The sequence below is a fragment of the Panthera onca genome, chromosome D1 (assembly GCF_046562875.1).
Source record: "Panthera onca isolate mPanOnc1 chromosome D1, mPanOnc1 haplotype 2, whole genome shotgun sequence".
Taxonomy (NCBI): domain Eukaryota; kingdom Metazoa; phylum Chordata; class Mammalia; order Carnivora; family Felidae; genus Panthera; species Panthera onca.
In genome coordinates, this window is record NC_138348.1 from 18,640,922 (window position 1) to 18,663,703 (window position 22,782).

At 45.5% G+C, this 22,782-nt stretch overlaps 1 protein-coding gene across 2 annotated transcripts in view; it reads right to left on the bottom strand.

Moving 5' to 3' along the window:
- Nucleotides 1–16,044: 16,044 nt before the first annotated feature.
- Nucleotides 16,045–22,782, bottom strand: part of EXT2 (exostosin glycosyltransferase 2) — a 144,748-nt gene continuing 138,010 nt past the window's right edge. For both annotated transcript variants that reach the window (XM_060606442.3, XM_060606441.3), the window contains exon 14: nt 16,045–16,811. In XM_060606442.3, coding sequence (XP_060462425.1) covers nt 16,673–16,811 — 139 coding nt within the window. In that variant the 3' untranslated portion in view covers nt 16,045–16,672. The remainder of the gene's footprint in view (nt 16,812–22,782) is intronic.

Here is a 22,782-nt window from a genome sequence, read left to right on the forward strand (position 1 = left end):
CCTCTGGTTGCCAGCCATGAGTCTCACAGCAGTGTCCTTTTCAGCCTCTCTTTCCAACTATTTAAATGTTACTTTCTTGGAGCCACATCTCCGATTCGGTACCTGTGATAAGTTCTTATTCAGTATAGACCCAGCCGGGTTTTAGGTTGGCCTGGGCTGGGAACTTGGTTTTTTTTTAAAAAGACACCTGTCAGCTCTTGGGACTCAGGGTCATGGTAGCACTTGGAAAGTCCATCCCAAATCACTGCCAAGTCCTAGGGCAGGAACCGAAGCAGAGAGAGGGAAAGGCCTCGTGCCCACGATGCTGCCTGCCTCGTGCCCCTGCTCTGGTCTGTGGGAGCTGAGCAGCCCCAGCGTCCCGGAGTCCAGGTGAGTGGGACTGCCCGAGTGTGGGGCTGCTTCACGGGGTCGTTCAGGCCTTCCTGGTGACCCCAGTCACCCATCCCTGGGACCTGTGCCTCTGAGTAGCACTCTGGGAGACAAGGCCAGCAAGGCTTCCTCCGATATCCGCTGTAGCTCAGCCCTTCCCTATCTGGCCGCCAGGACGGCTCACTGCTCCCCACACCATCTGGGGCCTTTCACTTGGCCGCATTAATGGACGTGCAATCCACTTAGGACGCCTGTCTGCCCCCTGCCAGCTGCCTGCACCAGGAGAACTCCTGTCGGCTTCGTTCTCTAAGGCTTCCTCCAAATGGCAAGACCCTCTGTGAAGCTCTTCCTTAAGTCCAGGCCCCCACCCCTACCTCCACCCGCAGTCAGCTGTTGGCCCCTGTGTGCACCCACAGAGCTGTTTGTAATACAATTTCAGCACATAATCCGCGTACGTTATTTATCTGCCTGACTGCCCCACAGGCCTAAAAGGCTCCAAGGAGAGACAGGCCAGTTCTGTTCACCGGATGTTTCAGGAAATACTCGGGTAGCTGAGGGAACAGATGGGAAGATGGGAAGGAGGCAATGCTCTACTTGGTTCACGATGGGACCGGGAAGGTCAGAGAAGGGATTCAGGTAGAGAGAGCCGGAAGTGGGTTCAGGCCACGAGGGATCAGCCAGGAGTGAGCTCAGAGCCGCCACCTGGCCGCGGGCCTTGCCCACCCTGTTCCTCCAGGGCTCGTGTGCACTGAGCCAAAGCCAGGACGCGAAGCCTGGCTGCTCTGTCTGGTGCTCCTGGGGTTGAGCCAGCACGAGGCCGGCACCCCAAGACAGCCCGAGAGGTCTCATACCCCAGAGTGCTCATCTCAGACCTTTTCTGCGGAGTCTTGGGCTCAAACCCGGAGTCATCCCCAAGAGTCCCAATGCCCCTAAGCCCTCTGCACCTCCACCTGCCTCGGGGCGGGCTCCACGGTCAACCCGGCAGAGGCTGCTCTCACCTCCGGTTCCTCACCAATCCCACTGCCCCAGGTCTTGCTACAGAAAACAGTGGTGCCCAGGCACCCAGCTGGCGTTTATCAGCAGAAACCCCGGTAGCTGCTGGGGGGCGGGGTGGCGCCTTGGTGGTGGTCTTCTCCCCGCACAGGCCCAGACTTGCACGCTCAGCTGCTGAGGAACAATAGGCCCTCCACAAACAGCCCGTTCCCCCAAATAGGGCCATCGCACACTTTGCGCGCAGAAGGGAGGAGATGCGTGCCAGCTCCAGAGACAGTGGGGTGTGAGAGTTGACATTTTCCCAGGAATTCTGTGATTCCAAACAGACTTTTTTTTTTTTTTTTTTTTTTTTTTTTTTTTTTTTAGCTGCACACAGACCAACAGGCTTGAGGAAGGCAAACTTCCGAAAGAAACTCCAGTTTATGGCCATGTGTGCACCATGTGTTAAGTAAGGTGTTGCCTTAAGTAGTTGGGAGCAAACCCACTGTGGGCCCTGGGTGACATCTCCCCGGAGCCCCGGTCGGAGCGCACTTCAGAGGCACAGGGGCGATGCTGTTCATGGCACACCCTCTGGGGGCTCTCCTTTGGTGGCGTCACAGGCCCCCCACCCCCGCTGTCCCTTCTCTGTCCTCTACCCACAGTGGATCTCTGTGATGCCCAGGCTCTGTGAGAAAGACAGGACATTAAGGCCAAGCTGTACCGCAGAGACAGATGAAAAGAAATGAATGTGTGTGTGTGTGTGTGTGTGTGTGTGTGTGTGGTCGGGCGGGCGGGGGAGGGCAAGGGAAGAGAAGAGTCTGACGAAGGGTGAAGTCTCCTCTCAGAGGTAGCTTTGGACAGACAGTTCTGTTCAGACAAGAGCGTGGAAAAGGACGGGCCGGGAAGCCACGTGGTGAAGTGGAGGACAGGAGACCTGGGTTTAACAACTGATTTTACGACCTATCAGCTTCGTTATCTCAAGCAATCTCTGACTTTCAGTTTCTTCATCCGTAAAATGGGCACAACCAGCTTATCTCACAAGGCAGTTATGAAGTCCAAGAGAATGAAAGCATTTGAAGCTAGTGAAGAGCTGTACAGGCAGGAGAGATCTCGCATGCTGGGGTCTGGGGAGGGCCATTGGGCTGGCCAAATGGCCAAGGGACAGACGCCAAAGCCTGGGGTACTGCTTCACAAAGTGGGCCACCAGCCTGGGAAGCACTGAGCACCCCTGATCTTATGCTTACGGGATTGAGGAGGGGGTGGTGAGCAGTGTAGGAGTCAGAGCAAGACGCCATCCACTGAGGGGCTTAAATAATGGTTATTGTCTCACAGCTCCGGAGGCTGGACGTCCATGATCAAGGTTCTGGCCGACTCAGTTTCTAGTGAGGCTTAGCGTCTGGCTTGTAGACGGTCACTTTCTCACTGTCCTCACACTGCCTTGGTCTCTGTGCTCGTGCCGAAAAAGAGTTCTGGTGTCTCTTCCTTTTCTAAAAGGACACCATGGGGAGCCTGGGTGGCTCAGTCGGTTGAGCGTCTGACTTCAGCTCAGGTCACGATCTCACGGTTCATGAGTTCGAGCCCCTCGTCAGGCTCTGGGCTGATGGCTCAGAGCCTGGAGCCTGCTTCCGATTCTGTGTCTCCCTCTCTCTCTGCCCCTCCCACATTCATGCTCTGTCTCTCTCTGTCTCAAAAATAAATAAACATTAAAAAAAAAATTAAAAAAAAAATTAAAGGACACCAGTCCTATCGCATTGAGACCCCACCCTTAGGACCTCACTTAACCTTTATTACCTCTTTCTAGGCCAAAGCAGTCGCATTGAGGGGTCAGGGCTTCAGTGGGGTTTTGCAGGGGACACAATTCAGTGTGTAACAAGCAGCTGGTGTGTGATATACGAGTGAGGGGAAGGCACAGAAATAGACCAGCACTGCTCTTCCCCATCCTCCTTTCCCAGAGGGCCTCAGCAGGTGCCAGCAGTTCCCACACGTGCCCAGCAACCACTTGGTGCCTTGTCTCTTTCCACCTAGGCCACCGCTGAGTGGTCACGTGCCATTCCTAGTCCCTGCCCACTCCACCCATCACCAACACCAATGCCAGATTGACTGCCAAAGACCAGCTCTGATCACATCCTTAACTAGAACAAACATCTGAAAAGTCTCTGAAGTATCTACTCACTGACATTTCGGCCCTTTTAATTAGGCCTAAACTCCTATCCAGTCTCATCTTTTCTTTTCTTTTTGAGACAGGTCGGGGGAGGGGTCGAGAGAGACTCCCAAGCATGCTCTGTGCTGTCAGCACAGAGCCCAATGCGGGGCTCGATCTCATGAATCGTGATCTCATGACCTGAGCCGAAATCGAGTTGTATGCTTAACCGACTGAGTCATCCAGGCGCCCCTAGCCTCAAATTTTCTAACGCCCCAAACTGGATGCACTGTTCCTGCAAACCCAAGTCATCCATTACACTTTCCCATATTTTTAAAATCACTTTATTTCATCATAAGTGCACTCTAATCCCCATCCCCTATCTCCCCCACCCTTCCGCCCACCTCCCCTCCAGTAACCATCAGTGTGTTCTCTATAGTTAAGAGTCTGTTTCTTGGTTTGCCTCTTTATTTTCCCCTTTGCTCATTTGTTTGGTCTCTTCAATTCCACATATGACTGAAATCCTATGATATTTGTCTTTCTCTGACTTATTTCACTCAGCATTATCCTCTCTAGCTCCATCCATGTCTTTGCAAATAGCAAGATTTCACTATCTTTATGGCTGAATAATATTCCATTATTTATGTAGACCACATCTTCTTTACCCATTCATCAGTCAATGGACACTTGGGCAGCTTCCATAGTTGGCTCTTGTAGATAATGCTGCAATCAACATGGAGGTGCATGTATCCCTTTGAATTACTGCTTGTATTTTTGGGGTAAATACCCAGTAGTGCAATTCCTTGATCATAAGGCAGTCTTATTTTTAATTTTTTGAGGAAACCCTCAGATTGTTTTCCACAGTGGAAATCCACCAGTTTGCATTCCCACCAACAGCGCAGGAGTGTTTCTCTCTCTCCACATCCTCGCCAACACTTGTTTCTTGCGGTTTTGATTTTAGCCATCCTGGCAGGTGTGAGGTGATACCTCATTATGGTTTTGATTTGCATGTCCCTGACGATGACTGATGTTGAGCATCTTTTCACGTGGTCTACTGGCCATCTGGATGTCTTCTTTGGAGAACTGTATGTTCATGTCTTCTGTCCATTTTCAAATTGTATTATTTTGCTTTTTTTGGTATTGAGTTCTGTAAGTTCTTCATATATTTTGGATACTAACCCTTGATCAGTTATTTGCAAATATCTCCCATTCCATAGCTTGCCTTTTAGTTTTGTTGTTTCCTTTGCTGTGCAGAAGCTTTTTATTTTGATGTAGTCCCAATTGTTTATTTTTGCTTTTATTTCCCTTGCCTCGGGTGACATATCTAGAAAACTGTTGCTCCGGGAGATGTCACAGAAATTACTGCCTGTGCTTTCTTCAAGGATTTTTATGGTTTCAGGTCTCGCATTTAGGTCTTCAATCCATTTTGAGTTTATTTTTTGTAGATGGTGAAAGTGGTCCAGTTTCATTCTTTAGCATGTGGCTATCCAGTTTTCTCAACATCATTTGTTAAAGAGACAGTCTTTTTCCCACTGGATATTCTTTTCTGCTTTGTCAAATATTAATTGACCATATAATTGTGGATTTATTTCTGGGTTTTCCATTTTGTTTCATTGATCTATGTGACTATTTTTGTGCCAGGACCATACTATTTCAAGTACTACATCTTTGTAATATAACTTGAAATCTGGAATTGTGATGCCTCTGTTTTTTTCACGATTGCTTTGGCTACAAAAGGTCTTTTGTAGTTCCATTCCAATTTTAGGATCATTTGTTTTAGTTCTGTGAATAGTGATGTTGGTATTTTGATAGGGATTGCATTAAATCTGTTGATTTCTTTGGGTAGTATGGACATGTTAACAATACTAATTCTTCCAATCTATGAGAACAGAGTATCTTTCCATTTTTTGTACTTTCTTCAATTTCTTTCATTAATGTCTTGTAGTTTTCAGTATGGGGGTCTTTTACCTTCTTGGAAAAATGTATTCCTAGGCATTATTTTATGGTTTTTGGTGCAAGTGTAAATGAGATTGTTTTAATTTTACTTTCTGTGGCTTCATTATTACTGTATAGGAGTGCAACCAATTTCTGTACATTGATTTTGTATCCCGCAGCTTTACTGAATTCATTGATCAGTTCTAGTAGTTTTGGGGAGGAATCTTTAGGGTTTTCTATATATACTATCATGTCATCTGCAAATAGTGAAATTTTTACTTCTTCCTTACCAGTTTGGAGGCCTTTTATTTCTTTGTTGTCTGATTGCTGTAGCTAGGACTTCTAGTACTATGTTGAAAAAAAGTGGTGAGAGTGGACATCCTTGTCTTGTTCCTGACCTTCAGGGAAAAGCTCTTAGTTTTTTATCGAGTATGATGTTTTGGCTGTGGGTTTTTCATACAAGGTCTTTCTTATGCTGAGATATGTTCCCTCTAGACCTATTTTGCAGAGGGGTTTTTGTCATGAGTGGTTGTTGTACTGTGTCAAATGCTTTTTCTGCACCTATTGAAATGATCATATGGTTTTTATCCATTCTTCTATTGATGTGGCATATCACATTGATTGTTTTGTGAATATTGAACCACCCTTGCATCCTGGGAATAAATCCTACTTGATGGTGGTGTATGATTTTTTTAAAGATATTGTTGTACTTGGTTCACTAGTATTTTGTTGAGGATTTTTGCATCACATTTTCCCATCTTCTTGTTTCCTTTCACTGCCCTCAGGTCAAAGTGCCTGCCCCAACTTCTCAACACATGCCTATCCACCTAATGCCCATCTCTACCTATTAATTCTCTAAAGACCACCTCAAGTGCCACCTCTTTTCCCAAGTCAAACATGATCACACTCTCCTTCCATGACAGGGAATGTGTGCAATTCACCCTTAATCATGCACTGTCTTATATAGTAGATAGGACTGTAAAGTGACTTATCTCCTGTATTCATTAATTCCATTAAAAGCTCTTTGAAGGTGGAAATGGTATCTTCCTCACCTATTTATCTGTAGCATCTGGCAAAGCATCAGAGTAAGCATTTACTGTTAGCTGGATGGCTGGCAAGTCTGCATTCCACATCAAGAACATACCAGAAAACACTAAATTGAAGCAATGGAACTGGAGGCAGCCTAGATCCTGAATCCTTAAGCAAACACCCAAGTTAAGAAGGGAAAGGAATACCAGTCCATAACAAAATTGAGGAGCTGTGAAAGATGACCGTGTTTAACCACCACTTAAAAAACAATCTTTATTGCGGTATAATTTACATCATCAATTTTAAGTATAATTAGAGGAGTTTGAGAAAATATGTATATATACACACAGCTAACCATCACCATATTCCCCAGATCCCAAAAAGTTCCCTGTGCCTCATCCCAGTCAATCCCCAGCCTCAGGCATTGATCTACCCTATCACTCCAGATGAGTTTTACCTGTTGTAAAAACTTCATAAAAGTGGAATGTATTTATATATATATGAGAATATATATTGTGTGTATGTACAGTGTGTACTCATTTGTGTCTGGCTTCTGTTCACCTGTTTTGGAAAATCATCCATGTTGTGTATCTCCATAGTTTGTTATTTTTACTGCTTAATTGTATTCCATTGTATGGATATACCACAATTCATCTATCTAATCATCTGTTGAACATTTTAGTTGTTTTTAGTTTTTGGCTACTGTGAATAAAGCTGCTATGAACATTTGTGTGGAAATATGTTTTCTATATGTATTTTTTAAAACATTATGTAAATTATACTTATTTATTCCTCTTCTATTTTTTGAGAAAAGTTTTTGTATAAGGTTGGTATTATTTCCTCCTTAATTATTTGATAGAACTTGCCAGTAAAAACTATGGGGTTTTCTCTGTGGGAAGTTTTAAATTATGGATTTGGTTGCTTTAACAGATACAGGACTATTCAGATTTTCTATTTCTTCGTGGGGCAATTTTATCTCTTTGTGCCTTTCAAGGATTGTTTCCATTTCACCTATGTTGCAGAATATATTGGTATGAAGTTGCTCATATGAATCCCCTTTTAATATTTTTAGAATCTGTCCTCATTTTGGCTCCTGATACTGGTAATTTATATCTGCATTTTTTTCCTTGAACAGTATAGGGCAGTTATTGATTTTCTTCAAAGAGCCAGTTTTTGTTTCACTGATTTTTCTCCATTGTTTGTCCATTTTCCATTTATTTCCACCCCTTTCTTCTTCTACTTTGGACTTTATTCTTCTTTTTCAAGTTTCTTAAGGTAGCTTCTTAAGCTTAATTGATTTTAGTTCCTTTCTAACATAAGCACTTCAAGCTATAGATCTCCATCCCACACATTTAGATCTACTGTTTCATTTTCATTTAGCTCCAAATATTCTCTAATTTCCTTTGTGTCTTTGTGAAGTCATATATCAATTAGAAATATGTTAATTTTCACCTAATGGGGACTTCCACAGATATCTTTTATTAATTTAATTCCACTGTGAACAGAGAACATAGTTTTTATGTTTTCATTTCCTCAAAAATTACTGAGACTTATTTTATGCTGCAACCCATTTGTGGTGTATGTTGCATGTATGCTTGAGAAGAATGTGTATTCAGTTATTAGTGAATGAAGTGTTTTATAACTATGAATTAAGCCAAGACAGTTGATAGTATTATTCAAGTCATCTATATCTTTCTTACTTTTCTATCGACTTGTTCTGTCAATTACTAACAGAGGAATGTTGAAATATCCAAATATAATTGTACATTTTCTTGTTCACGTTCAGCTGTTAGTTTTTGCTTTATATATTTTGAGACATTGATATTCAGTGCCTAATTTAGTATTACCTGTTCTGTCTTCTTGATTGATTCCTTTATCATTATGAACTATTGCTCTTCCGCCCTAGCAATATTCCTGTTTTTCTTTTTAAAGTTTATTTGAGAGAGAGAGTGTACATGTGAGCGGGGGAGGGGCAGAGAGAGAGAATCCCAAGCAGGCTCCATGCTGTCAGTACAGAGCCCAATGCAGGACTTGAACTCACGAACTGTGAGATCATGACCCAAGCCAAAACCAAGAGTCGGACACTTAACTGACTGAACCACCTAGGCACCCTTCAATATTCTTGAAGTTTGTCCTTCGTTGATATAATCATTCCCACTTTTCTTATGACACATGTTTATCTAGTATATCTCTTTCTACTCTAACTGTATTTTATAGTGTTTTCCTTGTAGATAGCATTTAATTGTTCTTGCTGTTTAACTCAGAATAATCTCTACCCTTTAATTAGAATGGTTAGGCCATTTACATTTAATGTAATTATTGATATATTTGGGTTTAAGTCTTCTTCTTCTTTTTTTTTTTTTTTTTGGTCCCATCTCTTGTTTACTTTCTTCTTTTTCTGCCATCTTTTTGATTAAATATTTTTCTGGTGTTCCATCTCCAATATTGGCCTATTAGCTATACCTCTTTTAAAAATGTTTTTGGTGGTTGCTCTAGGGTTTACAATGCACATCTTTAATTTATCACAGTCTAGCTTTCAGATATCTTTCAAGCTTTCTTCCTAACTCACCAGCAACTCTTCTGTCTCCTTTTCTGGGTTTTCCTTTTTTTCTCTATCTATAAAGGTTAGAGTGGGCCCAATAATCAGGTCCCAGTCCTTTTCTCTTCTCTACCTATGCTGACTCTCTGGGCAATCTTATCCAGTCTCATGGTTTTAAACCCCATCTATATATTCAGTCTTAACTTTTCCCCTGAGCTCTAGATACCTAACTGCTTAAATGACACTACTACTTAGGTTTCCAAAAGGTAACTCAAAGAGCATGTCTGAAGTAAGGCCTTTGATTTTCACTCTCAACACTTCCCTCCCCTCACCCCTGCATAGTCAGCATATTTCAGTTAATGGTATCATTCCATTACTCAGGACAAAAACCTAGGAGTTGGCTGGGAATCCTCTATTGTTTTCCTCTCCTATATTCATCAGTAAGTCCAATAAGACTCTATTCCCAGCATAACTTCTTACTACCCCTGCTACTACCATCCAAGGCTAATGAAGCCACCATCTCTCACTTGGGCTCCCTAAAATAGCCTTCTAATTGATTTCCTTTCCTTCATTCTTGCTGCATGTAGCCTGAGCTCCACACATTAGTTGAAATTATCTTAAAAAAAAAAATACCATTCAGGTATTACCACTTTGCTTAAAACCTTCCAGTGTTTTCCTGTCACACACAATAAAAATCTAGAATCCTTTTGGCCTACATGGTCCTAACACAATTTGGCTCTGACCCACTTTTCTGGCATCATCTCTCCCATGCTCTCCACATTAAATACACAGGCGATCTTGCTGTTCTTAAAACAAGCTGAGCTTTGTCCTGCCTGAGGGCCTTCGTGCTAGCTCTTCCCATTGCCTGGTACCTTCATGGTTCACTCCTTCTCAACATGTATATCTGTGCTTAAACGTCACTTCTGACCAACCCATCTAAAATACTTCCTCACACCCAAGCCACTAATCTCCCCTTACTCTGCTTTATTTTCTTCACAGCATTTACTGCCATTTGAAATTATATTCATTCACTTGTTTTGGTGGTCTTCCTTCTTAGAATGTAAACCTTTAGATAAAAGTGGGGGCATTTTGTTGTTCTGTTCAATGCAGCAGCATCACATGAAGAATAGTATCTGGTATAAAGCTCAACAAATATTTGTTGATTGAATGAATCCACCACATCTGGTTTATTTTCTCAAGGAAAATTATCTTTAGGAGTCAGTAGACTAAAAACACCAGAATGAAAATTTACTTTCTCCTGGTCCCTTCTCTGAAAGTGAATTAAATCTGGTTGTTAGGTGCAATTGTCTTCATTAACATATTTCAGGGTCAGGTTGTATCTACAAAAAGATTTCTCTACTGACTTAACCAGGCCAATCCATCCAGAGTGAATGATGCTCTTCAGTCCAAGTTCTGACAGACAAAGTTTTGTCCTGCCCATAGTCTCACTGTGTACTTCTGATGTGTTTCTGAAGCCTGAAGAAGGTAGAAATCACTCCTTAGGAGGCCCTAACTCAGAACATTTCCTAGTTCAGATGTTTCCTTTCTATTCCAACACTGTCCTAGGTCACCCTTTCCAGTAAGATGGTGTAGCCATGGGACTAAAAGGAGCATCAGTCTGATTTTAATGGATACTCATCCTTATTACTTCTGAAGAAAGGCTAAGATACAACTGGCAACTGGAAGATGCTATGAGAAGAGACAAAAAAAATCCCTGCATCTCCCAAGAATTGAAGAAGATGGACTTAATGGAATCCTCATTTGGCCAAGTTGTCAATACATTGACCCAAACTGGTGACAAGAACAAGGCTGTTTGGAGAGAAATTATTGGGACTACATCCAGAAAACAAGGAACAGAGACTGGGCACAGGGTAGGCAGAAGGGAGGGGATGAAGGTAAGCCTCTCAGGATCTCCTAAAGAAAGACTATTGGAAATCCTATAGGAGCTGTGCCACCAATGCACAATTTTCGTTAATTACCTCAATTGTGGCTGTTATTCCCTTAATGAGAAACACAACTTCACTTCTAAGCAGACAGTGGGGCTGGCAGAAAGCTGAAACCTGAAAATCAGCAGATACAGGGCTACATACGGCCCTTACTATTGAAATTAAGCCACATCCAGAACACAGGGGATAGGACTCCAAATAGCTTCAGACAGCAGCCAGCCACACAGGGCCCTCACCAGGCACCGGATGGACGCTCTCTGGACCCGTCAAGAGGCCCAGATCCCAAGTGCTCATTTCAATAACATAAGAAAATAAACATGGGGCTTATTTATAGCTCAGGAAAGGGACTGGGGCAAAAGAACCACTCATTTGGTAATCCACCCTGACGGGGCCAGATAGGATCCAGACCCCCAAGCTCTCTGGTAACAGGGTGAACAGAAATAGGGGCCGGAAGAGGGCCGGCTGCCAGCATCACCAGGTACAATCTTGTAAAGGCCCTGAGAGAAGGGGAAAAGATCTAATACATCATCCCATCTCACCATCCTGGGTCTAAGTGATCTTGCTGCCTCCAGCTCCTAGTTGAGGAAACTGAGGCATGAGAGTGGACTCTCAAGACCAAGGAAGGCTAGGGTTCAACTCAAGGGGAAGGTGCTAAGAGGGAAAAAACAAAACAAAACAAAACCCTTGCATCCTCCAGACACCGGAGAAGATGGTGTTAACGGAGTCTTCATTTACAGTTGGGACTGAAACGTAGGTATACAGAGTCCTTGGCCACTGATGGGCTCATGCCATCTTACACAGCTCAAGAGCTCCCGGTAGAGTTGGAGCGCCTTGAGCTCAGGACAGAGTCTTATTCAACTCTATTTCCTGGACCCAGCACAGAGTCCAGCAAAAAGTATATTTTGATGAATGATGAATGATTAGAAAAACTCAACGACCCAATAAATGTCCTCTTACCTCACCTGGATCAGTAACTAGTTGGTTGTGCTTCAGCTGTGATTACCAGAAAACCAGGCATTCCTTGAGTTTATTCTTGGGCATAGTTGCTAATGATGTAAGTTGGTGGCTATAAATAAAAGACCAAATAGACATATTCTGAACGGAAGGCTCTTATGGAGGCTTCCGTAGGAAAGCACTCTAGATGGAGTGGCTGGTGGTTTGGGTCTAAGACATATGGACTCCAGTCCCTGCTCTGCTGGAACCTCTCAGCCCATGTGCCACTCCTGAGAGGTTGCAGACAAGAGGGAGCTTTGCTGAGAAGCCTCCGGCAGACACAGCTGGCCTGGTACCTCTCGAGCGCCACACAGGCATCCTTCCCTTTCTTTGTCTTCTGCCTGACAGCTCTGTACCCTTCAGGGGACTGGGAGGAAATGCCACCAAGGGCCCAACCACTTGGGATCAGAAGAAAAGAAAAAGCTCTACCCTGAAAAGGTTGTACGATTGTGGAAATGAAATGCCAGACACAGATGCTGGTGACTCAACTGTTGTTTCTGGAAAATGAAAGAGGCCTGGAAGGCTGAGAGAAGGGGCCAAACTCTCCCAGTCATGTTCCCTGTGATGCCAGCAACAGTGAGTCTGGAATTAAAAAGCCATGGCACAAAGTTGCCTCCTCCCTGAGAACCTGGAAGTCACAAAGCCTGAAGCTGAAACCTGACAGTCCATTTGACACTGACAAAGGCGGATGAGAGGGTGTGGGTTGAGCTTAGAATGCTCCCACCCTAAAGAGAGGGGAAACCTTAAAATTGAGAGTACAGTGCTGTCTCACTTTCCTCTGCCAGGAGAAGGTCAATGAAGACTGTTCGCAGATTGCCAGACCATGCTTGGTTGGCACAATGGGGCCACAAGCTATTCCTGATTTTAACTCAGAAACAGAAAACGGTGTCACTGAATATTCTGAAGGGAAGGCTCTTAGGGAGGCGTGGAACAGAGCAGGGCTGAGGTGAGCAGACCGGCCCCCCAGTTTCACCTGCTGCAGGCCCTGCGGTGGGAAGCTCAAGCTGCTTCCAGAGTCTTCCCGGATGGCAGCTGCCTGCCAATATGGTGAGCACTCCTGCCAGAACGGCTCCTAGGAAGTGGCTGAAGAGGCCGGGGGCCACTGAGCACTCTGTCCCCGCCTCGCTGTGCCACGGCTCCCTGAGGAGCAGCTGCTGCGGCTTCTGCTGCTGCAACAGAAGGCAACCTGGGCCCCAAGAGATGGAGAAGGGAGCCTGCCCCAAGAGAAGCCACCGTCCCCAAAGCGAAGGAGACCCACCAGGCTCAGGATGGGTGGCCGGTGAGAGACCTGCAAGTGCCCAAACCTCTCCCTCCCAGCCGGGCTCCCACGGGACCCTCTCTGACTGCCCCTCTCAGTGCCCAGCCACGAAGTCTCGCCAGAACCGAGCCACTTCCCAAGCAGCCGGCCTCTGCCTTCAGCTACTTAAGAATTCTACCGTCAAAGGGTCTTGAATTTTACCCCAGCAATCATATCTTTTGAGCCTGTGGCTAGAAACCTGCATCTTTTCAAACACTCCTGCCAGAGACGACCATTCCAGGCAGCCGCTGGGGTCACAGGGTTATTAGCAACTCCTTCAACAGAGGACAGCAAAAAAGCGGCTTGCCCCTTCTGGCTCCCAGTCCCGGTCGCACACACCAGCGTGATGCTCACGGCCTCCCAAAGGCAGCAGAGAAACTGGCCCTAAAAGCCACAAGCTGGAAGCACAGTTGGAAGTACATCAGACTTTGGCAGAGCACCGGGATAGTAGGTTTTGAACTTCATGACACCAAGTAAGGAGAAGACACAGTAGAGCATCATTTGCAGGAAAGAACCAGAGATTCTGAGAACAGAAGTTGTTGCTTTCCTCTTCAATTTTCCTAGAGAAGGAGGTTTTTGCCTAAACACGTGTGAGGGCTGGTAAAACACACGAGATAAGAATATTAAGAACTATCTAATGCTAACCAGCAAAAAAGTGTTTCCAATCTTGGCATTCCAAACTGGCTCATCCCAGTTGGGTCCCTGGGGGAAAAGGCGAGTGACTCAGTGCACACATTTGGGCCAGGGCCAGGGCCAGCTCAGGTTCATCTTCTGTACAGGCCAGCAGGATGCAATTTCTTAAAAAAGATTTCTTAATCTAAAACCAGCTGTTGTCTGCTGTAGGCCAGAACATGACATTTTAATTAGCATTATTGTTCCGCTTCTGAAACACGGCTCTATGGCATCCCAAGGGCAGATGATCCCAACCCAGGCTTATGGGTGAGGGTTGCTGGTGAGCAGCAAATAAATACACAGAGAAAGGGGTGGAGTCCCCAGGCCCCTCGGAATCCATGAATCATGATCCCCTGCTACATTCTTGCCCCGAATTTCTCCCTGTGACCTGTACCACCTGTCTGTTCGTAGGATAGAACCTCCGAGGTTTGTTTCAAGTACCTAGGATATAATACTCATTCTGCGATAGATACTGTTTTATGCTATGTTGCCAGATCTAACCCACAATATTTCTGGGGGTAGTAAGGTGCCTTAAATGGAATTTTAATGCCCTGAGAAGTCCAGTGACTCCTAACAAGGTGATAAAGTTACACTAACAGAGCCCCCTGGGGCTCCCAATCATCTCAGATGGAAGTGGTCCTCTTCCAAAATCAAAGGGCTGACAAAGTTTTTAAAAAGAAAAGAAAGAAAATATTTACCCTCAGAGAGGGAGACCTGGATTACAAGCCAGCCACTAAGACAGAGGATTCAGAGATGGGAAAAAGAGCAGAAAATCTGAGGTGACGATGCTGAGGGAAAAATACCGGGGGTGATATATATGCATGTATACAACGCTCACCCGGTTCTTAGCTTCTGGCAGGGATTTAAATGTGAGGCCCAACCCTTCCACCCACCTTGAACCTTGGAAAAATGGCTAAGGAACCCCAGAAAGGTTAGCAGTACTCATCATCTGTGACAACAGAATTCCCGTTCTCTTGGTTTCTATCCTACCATCCCCAGGATTGTGAATATGAGACTAAGCGCCTTCCCATATCCCCTACTGACAAATATAGAATTATTCAAATCAGAAGTATTTATTAGGCACCGGTGTTTGAATGCAACACGAGGAATAATCACAGGTTCCGTGTGTGCACCTGCAACGTGAACAGACGGCGGGGAGCGGGGAGGCATCTTGTCCCTTCTTGTCCATTCTACCAGCACCAGTCCCAGGCTCTTGCTCCTCAGTGTGAGAGAGTAAAACTCATGATTCCCGCTTTCAATTTTGTTACTTCCTGAAGTTTTCTCTGACCTCTCGAAGTCTATAGGAACACATTGGAAGTGATTGTTGTTAAAACTACACGTTTAAAATCGATAGCACAGTAACTCTTCACCTTCGTGTCACTCAAGAGAACAATGGGTGGCATATTAGTGACTTCAACTGGCACACAACTCGGTTTCAGTAATTATAACCATATTCCAAGCAAATTGTTCTGTATTTTGTGTTCTGGGGACATATGTTATGGCTAAAACCCAAACTGTGGCTAATCTTAATATTAGAGCCAGATAAATCTGTTTCGAATCCATAACATCTAACATTTGCCAGAGTAGATTTGTTCATCAACAGGGCTTAAAGAGGTATAATTCACACATGTGCAGTATTACTAAATGCTGAAATTTAACGATTTAAATATACCGGCAACTATGGCAAAGCAGTTGTTATAGCAGTATTTAACATTAGCCAGAACCTCCCTGGCTAACGTTAAGTTTACACCGAAAGAAGGAGGGAAATTTTGGAATCCCCTTGGGGTGGGGATCACAACTGCCTCGACTTTTACAACACGGTACCAGCTACAGCAACTCAGTGTATGGTTATTACAGGCCCTCTGTTTTTCCCTAAGAATACCTATGAAAAACTGACTGGATCTGATCAAGAAGCAAACAGAGTCCTTTGGAGGTTTGGGGAGACATCTTCTCTTAGAATGTTTACAGCTTGGAGATCTTCTTCTGCTTGAGGCACACGGCACCAGATATTCCTCTTGGCTGTGTGTCCTCCTGGACGTGGTAGGAGGTTTGGAAATAGACTGGAGTTAAGGCCAGAAGATGGAGGTAAAATACACACACACAAAAAACAAAGTTCCTTGGGTTACCAATAATCAGCATTTAAGACATACTATAAAAAGGAATAAAAAATTATTTTAATCATATTAAAAAGCCAAACCAAAGAGGAATGGTTCATGGAATTTACAGGATCCCAATTCAGCACTGGGTGCTCCACCTACACCTGGGTCCAGTGCCTCAGGTCCTAGGGCATGCGTCAAATCCCTCTAAGCTGCTGGGATTTTGTGCCAAATTCTTGGTTTGGCTTTTCCTCCTAAAAACTCACTGATCTGAAAGAGCTAAAGGTGAAATACGGGCACGATTTACATGATTCCCCAGATCGAACATGGTTGACAGGTCTGTCTGCTCTACAGTCTGAGGGTCAGTGAAGTTTCCTTTCAGACTGTTCCCTGCAAACAAAGGGAGCCTGGGCTGCATCTAAACCCAGAGCATGCCACAAAGGCTCCCATTCGGCATTTCCAGCAAGAACCCATCGGGGCTCATAAGAAACACTAGAATAGCGCACGCACCGCTCAAGGTGCTTAGACGCTCTCTTCAGGTTCCAGTTCTCGAGGAAGCAGGTTACGTGTCACAGTCCAGTGTGTCAACTGAAGATCCCCCACACCCTGATATCAGGGTGCCGGGAGGCTGTGCTCCCCTACTTTGTCCACGCGTCACATTCAGACCTCCGTCACTGATGGGTTTCACAAGCTGCCGATGTTGGGGAAGCTCTTCAGTTTCTCGGGAAAGTCATCTTTGTACAGGACAGGGTCAGCTCGATGCTCCACCACCTTGAGCGGCATCGTCCCGAAGACTGAAGCAAACTTGTTGATGCACTCGGACCTGAAGGGTTTTGGGTGGGCGCGGGGGAGGCAGGTGAAGAGGGAAAGGGGTAAGGAGAAGAGAGAAAATGTTCAAGGGGCCGACAGATGAGAGCAACATACATACACTACTCAATATCAACAAAAGAAATCCAAGTATCGCAAGCCTGCTCCCAGGTTCTTAGAAAAGGTTGGGAGGGTGTGGACACAAGAAGTGATCTGGGGGTGCTGTGACTATTAGTTCAGGGGGAGAGAGTGAACAGAGGATGCTGGCAGGAGGTCACCGGCCTGTGCAGAGGTCAGTCTCTTTCCCCCTCCCCCTCAAATTCCAGTCATTCTTCCCCGTCACTACAAGCAGGCCTCAAACCAAGGTGGATCGGCTGTGAACAATTCTTAACCCCGTCTCTGCCAGCTAAAGAGAGGGCAAAGGGTGGAGAGGGAAGGGGCGCCTGGATCCGAGCTTCAGCTCACCGGAGTTTAAAAAGCCGAAGAGAGGACCTTACACCAGCAGCAACGGAAGGCAGAAGGTAACGGGCAGTGAGGCTCACTTCCAAACAGTAAGCCCTTCACTCGCTCAACCAGCGTTTCTCGAGGGCGATGCCAGAACTGCTGGCCACCTTCCACGAGCTCCTCCCCGAGAGCGGGCCAGCCGCTCCCGTGTCAGAACCAGCAGCGACACGGGCTTAGGGCCAGGGCAGCCCAGCAGCGCTGCAGGAGGGGAGACGCCGGTGTCCTTGACTCCATACCGCCCCCTGAAGCCCATGAGCCATCTCCTCAGAGGTGAGCGGGTCAGGCACGCTGGCGGGAAACGGCTCTGGTCAATCAGGCCAACTGAGTGTGACAGCCGGGTAATGAGGACGCTCCCGCATCCGGACCAGAGGGAAAAACAAGCCCATAAACACCGCTTTTGAAGTCAGGGGGACCTCAAGGATGCATTTCAGAAAGGTCAGCGCTCTCTCCCCTCAAGTCGGGCCCACGGCACCCGACAGCTAGGGTAAGAACACACCAATCGGAGGCAGAACCATTTCCCCAAGAGGGGTGGAAGTCCAAGACCCCGACCAGAAGCCTCTCCTGTCCCGAGACACTGCGAGCTTTGTTTCAAATTATTTTACTCAGTAAGTTTTTGAGTCTTCTGAGCTTGGGGAAGAGACCAATTAATAAAGAAGCCAGTTATCCTCAATTCCTTTCTCTTACTACGTTTCTAAGAGAACGTGTTACCACTTCATTCGGAGCTCTTGGAGCTAATAACATGCCTGTGTCCACCACCACGAATCAACAACTAACACTTATTATGGATTCCAGGCTGCCTTACAAGCGCCCTACATGTATTAGGAACCCACTCCAACCTCCCGACAACCCTAGGGGGTAGGTCCTATGATTATTCCAATTTTCTACTGGGAAGACTGAGAGAGAGAGGGGCTGAGTAATATGTCCAAAGGCCAAATAACAGTAAGAGGCAGCACCAAACCCAGGCAGTCTGGCTCCTGAGGCTAAAAAATCTTAATTATGAGATGATACAATTTATTTACGAACACAATTCTAGAGTCCAAGTGGAGCGGTTGGAAATTAACGACTTTTGCGCTCCTATGATGTGCCAGAGAATTTACAAACACGATTTCATCGATTCCTTAAAGTATCCCCCTTGACATGCCCAACGGCTGGTTTACAGCAGCTTCCTGTTATGGGCCGACAAGTTAAAGCTGAGGCCTGAGCCCCAGAGCTGGAAAGTGCCGGAGCTGGGTGTCCAGCCCAGGCCTGCACTGGCAAGAGAGCCTCTGTACTTTCCCTCAGCCTACCAAAATGCAGAGGCAATGACTTTCCCTCCTGCCACCACTCCTGGGAGACTCGGGAGGTGGAGGCTGAGGTTCCAAACTGAGAGGGGACCCGGGAAAAGACCGAGGCGTGTCCTCAAAGTGCTGCCGAGGAAGCACAACAGCCGCCCTCTCCTCGAGGTACAGGGTCAGGGCAGTGCAGACAAAGTTAGTCTCTCCGAGGTCTTACTCTTGGCAGCTGTTCTGCCTACAAACATGTACAGATTCTTCCAGTTTCCAGTCATTATGCCTGTAGACTCTGGCCAGCAAAGCCCAGCAGGGCCCAACACACAACACAGGTACCGGTGGGTACGTATTAAAGAAGAACCATGGTTCTTGGCAGAGGATAGCGGCTCCCTGGCCCGCTGGAGGAGACTGAGCACAATGTCTCCTCTGTAAACAGATCTGCCAACAGGGCCGGGCCACAGGCAGGAGGCCACTGGGGCTCAGGCCAGCTGACTTGTCGACAGCTGCCCCTGGCTGACCCGGGCCTAGTGAGTGCTTCTTTCTCTCCATGCAGCCTGCGCCGGGGAAGCCGCTGGCTACTCTGAGTGGTGAAGGTCCTTAACTCTCCGGCCAGGTACTGACAGTGCTGTCTACCTTCTTTTCACACAGGGCATCTGGGTTGGGGAACAGGTTGGGGTAGACGGTGAGTCTGGTGGTGGCTGGTAGGTGACTTGCGTTGTTCTGTCAGAGGTCCAGCCACCTTGTCAGTAAATGCTCCCCTGGGTTGCTTTTATAATCCAGTACAGACAGGCTGAGAACCACCATTGTCTACCTCTGAAGTGCTGGAAGTGTCTGTGGGAGAAAGGACTAACGGTTTTCTGTTTTCCTTGTAAACACATGCAATTACCTGAAGTAACCGGGAGCCTTTAGGACGAATGCTAGGGAAACTGGGAAGGAAATAATGTTGCCAGGCATCGTGCTACAGGCTTTCATATGTTATTACTTCATTCATCCCCAGCATATAACACGGTATTTGGTACAAAGAGGCTCAATAGATATTTGTTGAACCCATGAATGGACACTGTAATGTGATAGATACTAATACACCCATTTTAGGAGATAAGGAGATGGGAGTTTAGCATAAAGTCAATCAATTGTCTTAAGTCAGATAGCTACTAAGTGACAAATCCATAATTTGAACAAAGACTGGCCTGAATCAGAATACAGTGTTCTTTTTCTTAAGATCAGCACCGTCTGCCATATTCCCTTACCTTGTTGAAGCTATTGGTCAAAATGAACAGTTACATAGCCTTCTGGTTTTCTGGCTCTTTTTTTTTTTTTTTTTTTTTTTTTTAAATTTTTTTAACGTTTATTTTTGAGACAGAGAGAGACAGAGCATGAACGGGGGAGGGGCAGAGAGAGAGGGAGACACAGAATCTGAAACAGGCTCCAGGCTCTGAGCTGTCAGCACAGAGCCCGACGCGGGGCTCGAACTCCCGGACCGCGAGATCATGACCTGAGCCGAAGTCAGCCGCTTAACCGACTGAGCCACCCAGGCGCCCCTGGTTTTCTGGCTCTTAAAGAACTAACAGACCATCCTGGAAATGGATGCTGGCAGTAAAAGCTACTTTCCTACACAACTGTGATTTCTGCTCCAAGACCCCAAATATAAGAATAAATAAGCTTATTAAACCACAAAACCCAACACAAGGTCATAACTTGCAAAGTGGTTAACTTGCTTCACTGTTTTGTGCAAAATGTGAATTTTGCAAAGGGAACTATTAAGAAAAAACAACAAATGAGCCATTCTACAACGGTAACTCCACTTCTGGATCTACCCACGATGGCTTAAATCATGCCTTCCTCCCTCCCGACCTAAGTGCCTTATATAACAATTTAGTGATTCAATCTTTAATCCAAATAGTTTTGCTCCCAGTTTCTGATTTCCAGATTGATTTCCTCTGTTCCCTATCAAATTTCTCAAAAGGGTATTCTACATACACTAACTCTACTTCCTCACCACAGACTCACACTCCATAACCCTTAAGCCCCACTGCTCCATGGCATTATTTTTTTTCAAAGTCACCAATGACCATTTAATTCCAAGATCTTTTCCCAGTCTGCATGTTTCCTGCTCCTCCCTTGCTTCTGTGCACTATAGACCCTGGGTCTCTCCTGGCTTCTCCGGTGGCTGCTTCTCTGTTTTCGTTACTCTTTCTGTCTCCTAAATGTCAGAATTTCTCAAGATTCTGCCCTTGGCTTTTCTTCAGTCAGTGGCCATCTCTGGGAAGATGTCTTTCAGATATCTACCTTTGTTTTCATCTTCTTCCTGAAGGTTCCACATTTCCAACTGCTTGCTCCATATCTACACCTGCACATACAGAGGGAAAGACCCCCAAATCTTCACCAACCTGACTGTTCTCCAACTTTGCCCATGGTTAAAATCTCCTCCCGTCCTTGTTAATTACACTGTTAAAGGTGCAACCATCTGTGTTCCCTCCTCCCTTAGCTGGCCGTCTCCCCCTGACTGTATTATTCACACTGTTGATGGTACTACCACTCTTCCTGACTCGACATCTAAGCTCCCTCTGTCAATTCCTTCTCCATAACCTCAAGTTCTAGCATATCTTCCTTTGGGTGAAAAAGCATCTCTGAATATTTAATCCATCCCTTCCTTTCCACACTCAACTTAGCTCAAGCTTCCCATTTCCATATGTACTTTCGTCAATTTCTTCGCCTTCATTCTACTCTGCACCACTTCCAAATTAATCTCAAAACAATACTTCGATCAAGCTCCGTTGTTCAAAAACTTTCGACGGCATGTCAGAGCCTGAAGAAGTTCGTTCAAGCTCCTTCACTGGGCAGTCCTTCAGGGTCTAGCACCAACAGGACAGAATTCTACACTCTAGCCACACCGGACCCCTAACTGCCTGCCAGATACACCTTCAACCTGATGACTGGAACCTTCAGCCACCTGGTTTCCCCTGCCTGGGATCTTCTCTTCTTGTCCAGTGATCCTAGTGATCTTTGAAGGCTTATTTCAAGTGCCATCTTTTACAAAATTATTCCTAGTAATCAACCTAGTGAGAAGCCACGTCTCTTTCCTCTGACCAATTATAACATTCTGAGCCTCCCTTATGGTACTTATCACATATAGCTTTGGATTGTTACACACACACACGTGTGTGTGTGTGTGTGTGTGTGTGTGTGTGTGGCTGTTAATTATAAATTCTGACAGAATCGGATTTAAGCCTAACAACATCTGGGTAGCCACCTATTCTACTTTCAAAAGTCTGTTCCCAACAGGAAGCCCCCACATCTCCCTTAGTTACTGTAGTCAGTGTTTAATAATAATTATATCTAACTTAAATCTCTCTCACCGTATTTTAAGTCTCTTTACATTGGTCATCTCAGCGGTGCTGGAGAAGAGTTGCTTAGCCTTAGCATGAACTTCAAGGCCATTATCAGGCCAACGTTGGTCCCTAAAATTCCTGTCTTACACCATATAACCCCATCATTTCAACTCAGCCTACTCAACAACCAATCGCTTAATGCTATGAATTCTCCCAACACAAAGAATGGAGGTGGGTTTAATAATAATTTCATGTACTCCAATATAACTATAATTGGGGTCTCTTCCAAATGAGCTATGACAGTCATTGTGACTGCCCTTGACTGTGTAGTAACTATGATACCCGTGACAGATATTTCCAAAATCAGAAGAATATGTTATTTCACACTGACAATTAATAAAAGTCATGTCATTTGGGTAAAATATTTATATATGAAAGAGATAAAAGGATTATTTACAGGGTAGGAAAGAAGTAGGAATACGAAGGAGTAAAGCATTATAGAATCCAGGCCAAGTGAAACAACTTTCTGCACAAAAAGATCTTCCAGGCTTTAAGGATTTTAACATGGGGGATCGATTTCAGAAAGACTGCAAGCAGACCCACATGGGACCCGTGGACACCTGCGCTAGATATCTCATTCTCTAAGGGCCACTACAACCTTCCCTGAGTGCACTTTGGTCCCCTGACAGCACTGCTATGGGATGTCCGGGCTTGTTGTCTTATGTAAGGAGCTGCCTTTTGGAAGAATTAGGTTTGATTCAGGAGATGCCAAGCTTGGGGACCTTCGGGATACAAGTGAGAATGGTGAGGTCTAGGGAAAGATTATAACGATCCGAAGGGAAGATGTAGGTTTCCCACTCCTTTTACATCCGTTCCCCTACGA